This window comes from Castanea sativa, chromosome 5 (genome assembly GCF_040712315.1).
Source record: "Castanea sativa cultivar Marrone di Chiusa Pesio chromosome 5, ASM4071231v1".
Taxonomy (NCBI): Eukaryota; Viridiplantae; Streptophyta; class Magnoliopsida; order Fagales; family Fagaceae; genus Castanea; species Castanea sativa.
In genome coordinates this window covers 62,322,487-62,332,892 of record NC_134017.1, presented here as the reverse complement: position 1 = coordinate 62,332,892, position 10,406 = coordinate 62,322,487, and the positions used below count along the sequence as shown (strand labels likewise).

General features: G+C 33.4%; 2 protein-coding genes across 2 annotated transcripts in view; both read left to right on the top strand.

Moving 5' to 3' along the window:
- The first annotated feature begins 4,354 nt into the window (after nucleotides 1-4,354).
- Nucleotides 4,355-6,550, top strand: LOC142633664 (putative pectinesterase 67). Its single transcript, XM_075807904.1, has 5 exons — nucleotides 4,355-4,683; nucleotides 4,794-4,956; nucleotides 5,413-5,619; nucleotides 5,870-6,117; nucleotides 6,329-6,550. Exons 1-5 carry the CDS (start codon nucleotides 4,412-4,414, stop codon nucleotides 6,480-6,482), a joined length of 1,044 nt encoding a protein of 347 aa, XP_075664019.1. The 5' UTR covers nucleotides 4,355-4,411; the 3' UTR covers nucleotides 6,483-6,550.
- Nucleotides 6,551-9,766: 3,216 nt separating this feature from the next.
- LOC142637306 (uncharacterized) overlaps nucleotides 9,767-10,406 on the top strand; it is a 3,720-nt gene continuing 3,080 nt past the window's right edge. Inside the window, exons 1-2 of the mRNA XM_075811580.1 lie at nucleotides 9,767-10,087; nucleotides 10,198-10,253. Of these exons, the coding sequence (XP_075667695.1) occupies nucleotides 9,818-10,087; nucleotides 10,198-10,253 (326 nt within the window). The 5' untranslated portion in view covers nucleotides 9,767-9,817. The remainder of the gene's footprint in view (nucleotides 10,088-10,197; nucleotides 10,254-10,406) is intronic.

Sequence of the window (10,406 nt, the reverse complement as noted above, 5' to 3'; positions counted from 1 at the left end):
GCTAAATTTTGTTTTTAAACACATATGAGATTTATTTAGTAAAAGCAAAATTTTGACTTTTTATACCAGATCTGATTGACAAAAAATATTTTCCTTTTTGGTGGATAATATTGCTGATTTGAGATTTGTAGGAGTTTGTTTGTTTTTTTATTTACTTAATTTTTATATTATCAAATTTGGACGGGCTATGGACAATGAATGGGCTGGATTTTTTTGGGTTCCTCTTATCATTTTCTTTTTCTAAAAAAGTTTTTCTCAACAATTTTAAAATTTGAGGAGGCCCAAATGGATTCAAGGGAAGAGTAAGTCTCTGCAAATGAGTAAGTTAAACCAGTCCTATTTTTTCTTTAAAATCCAGGGGGCCAATAAGTAAAATTAGAGAGAATTTAAGATAATTTTAAAATCTAATGGCACTGTTGATAGGAACATCAAAAAGTCACGGGGCCATGGCCCTATTGTCCCCCTCTAGCTCCGCCACTACTTGCCTTTACTTCAACATAAAGTGATCATCAAGGATACATCTAAAACACCTCATAACGCGGTATTATATAGATACAAGGTTTTTCTTTTTTTTTTATTTAATTTGTTGGAGAAAAGCTTTATTTTGAAAATCCACTAACATTGACATTTAGATTGACAAATTCTAGCTGTTTCATTCATCCGATTTACCATAAGGTAACAACTTACGTTCTTTGGTGTATGAAAATATGAAAATGATTACAGCAGGAACAAAAAAATTGCCTCATTTCTTTTAGCTGTTCTCTTGATTTCTCCCACCAATTTCTTCTCATGAAATTGTGTTCCACAGAGAAAAACTTGCTGTAAGATAGAAATTTAAATTTTGCAATTTTCCTTAGTATATGCACCATCCAATTGTTTTTTTGTGTGGAGAAACTTGTAGTTAGTAATTACCACTTAATTAACTGTTGCTTTTACAAATTGGCACTTTATATGGGTGTGTATCTCTTACTCAACTAAACCTTAATTCGAATTTAATTAATTGGGGTCGGGTTTATGGATCTGCTTCAATAACCTTATCCTTGTTTAATACTTGTACAGTTGTACCATACTGAAGCATTGATATGTACGTCCCTATTATAAATGCGAAAAATGAGACATATAACTTATTCCTAGAGCCTCTCAGATGCTAATGCTCTAAATGTCTATTTGTCAACGGCCTTTCTTTTAGTTGTTTAGCCTATTTGCTTATTCGTGGATTTTTAAAGGTTTTTTTTTTTTTTTTTTTTAATTAGAACTATATTTTAACCAACTTTGAACAAATAAAACAAATAAATTTTCTGCAGAAAGTTACATCCAAATGCACTATTTTTACCAAAATCAGCACAATAATAAAGATACAAAGAAAGGACTCTATGGATTCTGTGACTGTAAATTACAGCCTGTAATTATACCATATAGATAGAAGAAGATTTCATTAGTAAGGGCAACAAAAGCTTACATATATACATACCCCTCTTGTGGCAACAACCATCTGTCAAAACAGAATCGCACTTTTTAACATTATACAAGACAATTTTGAAGTTGCAAATTATCAAGGTTTGTGAAGAATGATTTGGATCTCATGCAATTATTGCATGACGCAATTACCCTGGCGATGTGAGATTTTTTTTTTCTTATGGCGTCTGCTCCTGATTATGATAACTCTTTATTATCAAATTAAGACATTAATCGGTTTTTGGTGTAGGTGGAGATTAAACCCCAGATCTATTGTTTAACCATCAGTGATCTTACTAGTTGAACTAACTAGAACCTATTAGCGACATGAGATGTAAAAGTTTAAAAGATAAATAAATAAATAAAAGTTAAAAATATAAAGATTTAGATTAAAAATGAATTTTCAACTTTCAATCATATTCATCGGTTCATTATTACATGCTAATAACTTTTGCACCAGATTCAAATCCTATCCAGAATATTTAGAAAAAATTGTCCTAAAATCCCAAGATTTGATTTTACCCTTTTTTTTTTTTTTAACTTCATTTTTTTGCAACAATTTCTTGGGAAAAAACGCAACATTTTTTTTTTTGGGAGAAAAAAGAAGCTAAAATATATAAGGTTTGTTTTAGAAAGAGTAGACAAAGAGAGTAGCAGTTTGATTTTGGTTTTGGGAGAGTGCTTGTTTTCCACGCGTACCACCCAATGGTAATCATACCTAGACATGGCAATATGGGTCAGAATTTTTTGACCCGACCCAACCCGAACCCGGTTTTTTGATCCGAAGTAAAAACAGGTTGATCCGTGACCCGACTTGACTTGGATAACTTGTGACCCGACCTGTTAAAAAAAAAATTGCTAAAAAAATATTTAAACTACGTCATGATACTAGGTGCATAAAGCACAAAGTATCAAAACTAATAGTTAATATATTATAGATATAAAGTTACAATCAAGTAAAATTGTTGTTGACATGAGAGAATGACTATTTGAGCCTTTTTTTTTTTTTGCTGAAAACTATTTGAGCTTCATCACAAATCACGGACATGAGAGACAACTCAGACGAGACAACACAAGGCTCAAGGCTGTCAAGACAACCATGAAAAAAAAAAATCTCATTCAATACTAGCTGTAGTCCACAATGGCCATAGATGCAAACAATGGAATCAACTTGTATCTAAAAATTTTCTTTTATGGGGTTTGTTGGATAATGAACACTCTTTGAGGGTTTTTATTTATTTATTATTATTATTATTTTTTTTTTTAAGGTCATGTTAGTGGGTACTTTTAAAGAAATTGCTAACAAATTATTTTAGGAAAGTTTTGACACTACTTTTATGAAAAATAGAAAAAATTATCAATTTTTTTTTCTATTCTTATTAAATTTTTTCTAAAATAGTTCATTAATAAATACTTTTAGGACATCTATTAATATTTTCCTTATATATATATTTTGTGAAAAATATGTAGGCAACACTTTTTTTTATTATTCTTATAATTTTTTTGAAGATATAATTCTATATAAAATCCAAGAGACTTGGAAGATTGAGGTTGGAGTGTAGACAATCAAAATAATGGCTTAATGGTCAAGGTGGTCTACTTATTCTTCTTTACTTAATATGTTATGTTTATTTTTAAATCTTTTTTTGTTTAGTTTAGCTTTCTAAGTAGTCTAACTTTACTATTATTTTAAATACAACAGGAAATGTGCACTTAAAAAGACCGATAACTTGCTACTTTGCTGGCTTACTTGTTTTGTTTGTTTTAAGATTTATCTCTTTTTGAAGATGTAAACTTGTAATTATATGCATTTTGACAATGAACTATTAACATTGAAAACTTTTTCTATCGTGAATTTATGACTATAAATAATTTTTGTCATGCTCAAAACTTTCAGAATTAGAAGGATATTAACAAGTGGCAGTAAGTGCAATTCATTTGCTTAATTGATTTTATTCATTCCCTCTAAACAAGTTGTCATTGATTTTTTTTTTTTTTTGGAATTGAAAAAAAAAAACTTGTTTGAAGAATACGGGTCAACTCGACCCGATCCGCAACCTGATTGACACGCGATCCGTTTGACTCGCAAATTCGATTGACCCGATTGTTTTGCCACGTCTAATCATACCCCCTAATTTTTTTAAAAAAAATTCAAAATATCTTTTTTTCCAAATAACTATAGGTACTACAAGTTTTACTATATTAGTTTTACAAATTCATGTGTTTCCAATTAGAAATAAACAATTCAAAATTCAATTATGAGGTGGTTGAAACTTATCAATCACATTCATTATCATATCAATTTGTAAGTTTTATGTAGTCAATTTGTAGTATTTTTAACATTTTCCCTTTTCCCTAAGTTTGAGTTTGACCGAACATTCAAATCCTTACCACTTTCTTTTCTTGTCCCGGATATGTTTCAAAATTGAAAGTTTATGTCCAAGTTTATCCTAATTCTACAAATCCAATATTTTTCATAATAAAAAATAGTAATTTAAAATATTTTTATAAAAGCAATGCTATATATATATGCACAAACTATTGTAATTAGTTCTTATAAACTATTATTGTGACAATTTCTTACCGGTTCTTAGTTGCGCCCACTACTAATATTACATTTTACCTATAATAACCATTCACCAAATCATGAGTTTGTAAAATAGTTTGTGGTTTTAGCATTTTCTTTTTATATAAAATTTGTTAAACCAAAACCATGCATATGAACCGCACAAGAATCCATTGGAGGCCCTTCAAAATCGAGAGGACCTTCCTAACCAACTCTTTCGCTTCAATTCAATAACACCCAATTCTACCTTCCAAACAACCACACCCCAAAAATGAACAAAAGTTTCTTCACTTAAGGACCTCCCATTGGCCTCATCAAATTTCTATTTCACACAATTAGTTCTCCAAATACTCTAAATTCAACAAAGCTAATAGCCCACCCAAGAAAAACATGCCTCCCTCTTCTTGGCCTTCTTCAGCTCTCCCTATTGCCTTTGCAATCACTTGTGTCATCTCTATCTACTTTTCAAGTCCTGTCCATGGCTTGGATGCTAAAACAGTCATAGACTCTCCTTTATTGACACAAAAAATTGGCACCAACCGCACTATTAAGGTTGATATCAATGGCGATGGGGACTTCAGATCTGTTCAAGCTGCCATTAATTCTGTTCCCGAAGGCAATTCTCAGTGGACTATCATCCATGTTAGGAAAGGGGTTTACAGGTAATTAATCCACCGATGTTGATGTGTAATCAATTTGTCATACCATGCACGTACTTGACCTATAAGGATCTTATATATTAACCTCTAGTTTTGTTTATTTTGAATGGCAGAGAAAAGGTACACATACCAGTAAACAAGCCCTATATATTCTTGAGGGGTAATGGAAAAGGAAGAACAGCCATTGTATGGTCTGAAAGCTCCATAGATAATGTGGAGTCTGCAGTCTTAAGGGCTGAAGCCCCTCACTTCATTGCCTTTGGCGTTAGCTTCAAGGTCCATTATGTCTTATTCTCATATCCTTATTTTGTTTTTAAGATACACGATAAAACTGAATTATGAATATGATATGGTTTGAAATTATCAAGACACCTATGTAAAACCAAATGATCTCAACAATTTGATCTGCATTTTTGTTTTTCGAAATAACAGTTAATTTGTTTTGACACAAAAAGGGGGGCAAATTGCTTTTTATTGCTATAAAACAACATATGGAAGTTGATGGTTTCTAACGTTTGATTCACATAAAACACTAATATTTTAGAAAGAAAAATCAGTCATATTTTTTCATAACCTATTTATAAGGCATTAATTGGAGAAAACAATATATATATATATATGTTAATTCAACATCATCCTTAAATTTGTCTCTTTTTTTCCAGTAATGATTTGCCATTCAATGTTCAGTATTAATTTTATTTATTTATATATTCTGGGTCTTCAACAATGCAGAATGACGCTCCCACTGGGATCGCTTCTACCTCACAAAATCAATCGGTGGCTGCATTTGTTGGCGCAGACCAAATTGCATTTTACCATTGCGGATTCTACAGTACACATAACACTCTCTTTGATTACAAAGGCAGGCATTACTATGACAATTGTTACATCCAAGGTTCAGTTGACTTCATCTTTGGCCGTGGCAGATCCGTCTTCCATGTAATTATACTAAACTCATTCTCTTTTATTTCTTTATATATATATTCTAAAATTTTGACCATGTACCTAGATGTTAGACTTATAAAAAAAATCAATTTTACTGTTAAAATTTTATATCTTGTATCTAACAATATACATGATGGCAAGAGATGAGACATGTAATATTTAATCTAAATCCTGGAATTGATCTGTACCTTTTCTAGATTATCTATGTCTAATATAGTAATGTTTGGTGCAACTTTGGATGCAGAGCTGTGAGATCTTTGTGATCGGAGACAAGAGGGTGAAGATTCTTGGATCTGTCACTGCCCAAAACAGGGAAAGTGAAAATGACTATAGTGGGTTTGTGTTTGTCAAAGGCAAGGTCTACGGTATTGGTAGTGTGTACTTGGGTAGAGCTAAAGGACCCCATTCAAGAGTGCTTTTTGCAAAGACATACCTCTCAAAGACCATTGCACCACAAGGCTGGACCAATTGGAGTTATGATGGCTCCACCGAGTAAGAATGCTCAAGCTCTAACTTGCCCTTACTCATTCACCAATCATACTTGATTTAAAAACAAGTACATAGGATGTTAAAATGAAATCATAAACTCATAGATAGTGTGCTCTGAGGTCACATAATTTCAAGGGCTAATCTTATCTATTTTCTTTTCTATGCTACAAACTTCTATTTGGTTCTAACATTGAAAATATTGTAAATTTAACAGAAATCTATTCCATGCGGAGTACAAGTGCCATGGACCAGGATCTGAATCAAAAGAGCGTGCTGCTTGGTCAAGAGAACTCACTGAAGAAGAAGTTGCTCCCTTCCTATCCATAGATTACATTGATGGCACCCATTGGCTACCTGTGTGGCTATGAAGTTGATCATTAGCAAGTAGAAGAACCTGTTGGCAGTGTGCTTTGCAAATGACATGCATGCAGCACAAACGACCCTGAAAATCTCACGAGTTTATTTATAAAATTCATATGATGTATTATGCGATCTAGTGCTCTCAAACAATGTTTGTTTAAAATCAATTCACACTTTTGGCCTATAACTTTCGGCTAATAAGGTGAATTTAGGTGCACCGTTTGGTTACCAATATAGTATGGATATTGCGAATGTCCAATGCGAGTAAGTCATATATTGTAACTATTGCATACAATTTAAAATTCTAAGATAGATATTTGCTTCTTGTTTCATTGCTGCTTTGAAATCTTACTTTTTCAATGGTACATATATAAACCTCAAAGTGCTAGCAAGTTTGCTAGTTCCTCTTCTTCTTCTTTTCACTTTTTCTTTTGGTAATTTTGTTTTAAGAAAAAGTAAGTTGCTAATTGAGCCTGTATGGTAAGAGGTTTCTAGTGACGTTGTTTAAGTTTTTTGAAAGTACGTGTGAGTGAAAAATGTGTAGAAATACGTATTGTGGTGTTTAAACAACAATTTTCGTTGTTTAAACATCGTTACCAAACATGGCCTAATTTGTTTTTGGTGTTGCTTTATCTAATCACAACAAACCATATTAGGAGTTATAGAAAAAATTGTGAAAAATATTGCGTCTTTAGCATTACTTGTTCTAATCCAAGGTGTTGTGACAACATTATAATGAGGTGGGCATGACAAAAAAAAATTGTTAGCTTCTTGAAACATAGGCTTGAAATGTTTCACTACATCAATTAATGACAGGAGACTCATAAAATAAGCAGATAGTAACACCTTGATTTCCAGTTAGAATGCCTCGAGCAGAGAGCATAACAAATGCAGTGGAAAATGCACGAAAGAAATGACCATGATCAGTGGCAAAATGCTTCACAATTTTTAGTCGTTCAAGGATCCAATACCATTTCAACATCAATTCTCAGTAGACCAACATCAATTCTCAGTACACCACGGCCTCCCATTGCATTCATGTAATACAGGTTATCAAATATAAATGTAGCAGGATCATTAAGAACAAAAGTTAAGTTTGAGATTAAAGACCATTTAGGACAATTTAACCTCAAGAATGCTTCAAACCTAGGTTCCATTTCTTGAGCCTTGTCACCTTCAGGTTTGTACAAATGATTCAGAATGCTTACACAATTTGTTACTCCTAGGTATGTGCACCTCCAAATTTCAAAATCATTCTCGTAAGTACAAAATTTTTCCTAGACAATAATTCCAAGGCATAGGATAAGAAACTCAAGGTAGGCAATAATGTATATGTGCATAACATCTGTAAGCATGCCAATGTGTTATAAGTATGTACCTTATAATTAATTTGTTATCTAAGAAGTACGGACACTCCAAATACTATAGTGTCCATATTGACATGTTCGAAGTTGGTTACCCAAGTGAAATTCAAATCTTATCAATGGGTCCCTTTTTATTATTTATTTATTTATTTTTATTTTCTACTTTATTACCATCTAGTTTCTAGAATAACAAAGACAGGTGGAGGCTTCAAATTGAAATAGTTTCAAAAGTTTTGATCTTTATTAATTGGAAAAAAATAAAAATAAAAACTCTGACTTAATCTAAGGGTAATCTACATGTGAAGTGGCGTTGATTTTAGGCTCAATCCAACCACATCAAGTGGGGTAGGGCAACATCTACAGCTAATCCCATGACAAGAGAAGGCATTTGGTGTTAAATGATACTATATCAGCGGTATCAAAATCCAATAAGTATGTGACATGTCTGCAAAAAAATAATTACTTTACTAATAAATGAAAGACATGTGTTAGTAGGTAATTATTTTTGCACATATATATCTTGTTAATTGGATTTTGATATGAATAACTTGATATCATTTTATACAAAATGCTTTTTTCAATGAAAATTACATGGTTTGAGGCTAGTGGCAATGAGGAGATGCAAATATCTCAAGATCTATGCCAAATTAGGGTGAAGATCTTGACGAAAAAGAAGCCTAAGGGTGGTTGGGCTGGATGAGTAAAGTCAAGTCAAACACTCAAATCTTAGAGCATTCTTATCAAGCCTATCATATGCTATAAATCCTATTTTTTAGCATCTAAACCCCAAAAAACCATCTCCATCAAACCTGGTATATGTTATAAAATTTACAATCTTGCTACAGTGCAATCTCATTTTTGAGACGGCACTGTAGCTGTATTGTAAAATAAAAAATAGTTTTTTATTCCCAACCAACTTTCTGATTTCTCATTCTCTCTCCTCTCTCTCTCTCTCTCTCTCTCATTTCCATTCTCTCTTCTCTGTTCTCTTTCCTCTCTCCGTGGTTCATAGTTTGTCGTGCTCGTTGCTGGTCTCTGCACGTCGCTGATCTTTGCTCATCGCCGGTCTCTGCTTGCCACGGGTCTCTACTCGTCCCCGATCTCTCTACTCTTCGTCTGCAACGTCGTTGATCTCTCTACTCTCAATCACTCGATCTCTACTCTTTGGCCGCAACGTCGCCAGGTCATCGTTGCTTCGATTCACCCTTCCACTTGCCCTCACCGGTTCAGATCTATGATTATCTCTCTCTCATGTTTCGATTTGCAGGTTGTGGGTTCTGATTTGCCATCACCGATGAAGGGATTTTTTTTTTTTTTGTTATGGTTGGTGGTGGTGGTGAGTGGATGTGGTGATTATGGGTGGATGTGGATGTGGTGGTTGTGGGTAGTGGGTTTTGTGGTGATTGTTTGTAGTGTGTGCCGTTGGTGCTGTGAGAAAGAGAGAGATAGAGGAGAGAGAAAAAATAAAAAGTTATTGAAAAATAATAAAGAAACAATATTTAAATGAAATGGTAAAAAAAATAGAAGTTTTGATATAGGTTGTATTATAAAGTGGTGTGTTATATATTATAAAATTGAGATTTGAGATGATAAATATTAAATTTTTTAGAATGCTTGATAAGAATGCTCTTAAGAGATAAGTTTTAAAATGCGTGGACCCACTATTAATTGCCTAGGTTGAATCCAAACAGATCAGTTTGGGTTTTCTCTAAAAAAAGAGAAAAAGATAAGTTACATGGATTTGTGCCTAGATGAGGACAAGTTGACTTAAAGCCCAAACTTCTATTCCTAAGCAAGCCTAAACTTGGGCTGACGCAAGCCCATTTAAAAATTCTCCGAATTCCTAAAACCCATCCCAACCTTCCCGAAACCTGTTTGTAATATTGTTCACTTTTCATGGGCTTGGGCTATTATTCTTATGTACGGAGCTTTTCCCGGGTCTAAATGTGGGTCGGGTCAAACAATTCTCTGAGTCTACTATGATTTATTCAGAACAAAAAAAGAAAAGAAAGAAGACTAGGGTTTTAAACCGATCGCGAAGGTTTTCCTTTTCCTTCTTGTTCACACAAACACTTTCACAGAGAAAGCAAATCGAATCGATTCAAAGAAAGGAAATGGAAACTGGCGGAGATGAAGGATTGATCGAGAGAGTGGTAGACTCGAAGGACTTACAGCAACAGAGCAAAGCCTTCGACAAGCTCACCGACCGCGTCGAAGACCGCCAGCTCGATTCCACTCGTGTCCAAGAGGTCCTCTCTCTCTCTCTCTCTCTCTCTCTCTGCATTTTTTAACCTTAATTGAGCTCTGTTTGTGTTTTTGTTTTGGTTTCTTCTTATGGTTGTGGTTGATGACGTGGCAGGCTATGGCCTCGATTGCTGCCTCGTCTGAAGCGGATTGGAATGCTATGAAAATGAGGTACATACAAACAATTCGAATTGATCTTCAAAACTCTCTCTATATATAGATAGTGTGAACTTTGTCTAATTTATATGATAATTTGCATACCTTTCAATCAATAAACCTTAATTACAACGGCAACAAAAACCAAGCTTTAGTCCCAAAACTTTT

Coding starts and splice junctions, on each gene's coding strand:
- LOC142633664 (XM_075807904.1), top strand. CDS start 4,412: ATGCCTCCCTCTTCTTGGCCTTCTTCAGCTCTCCCTATTGCCTTTGCA. Junction 4,957..5,412: donor CCTTTGGCGTTAGCTTCAAG/GTCCATTATGTC, acceptor TCAACAATGCAG/AATGACGCTCCCACTGGGAT. Junction 5,620..5,869: donor GTGGCAGATCCGTCTTCCAT/GTAATTATACTA, acceptor CTTTGGATGCAG/AGCTGTGAGATCTTTGTGAT.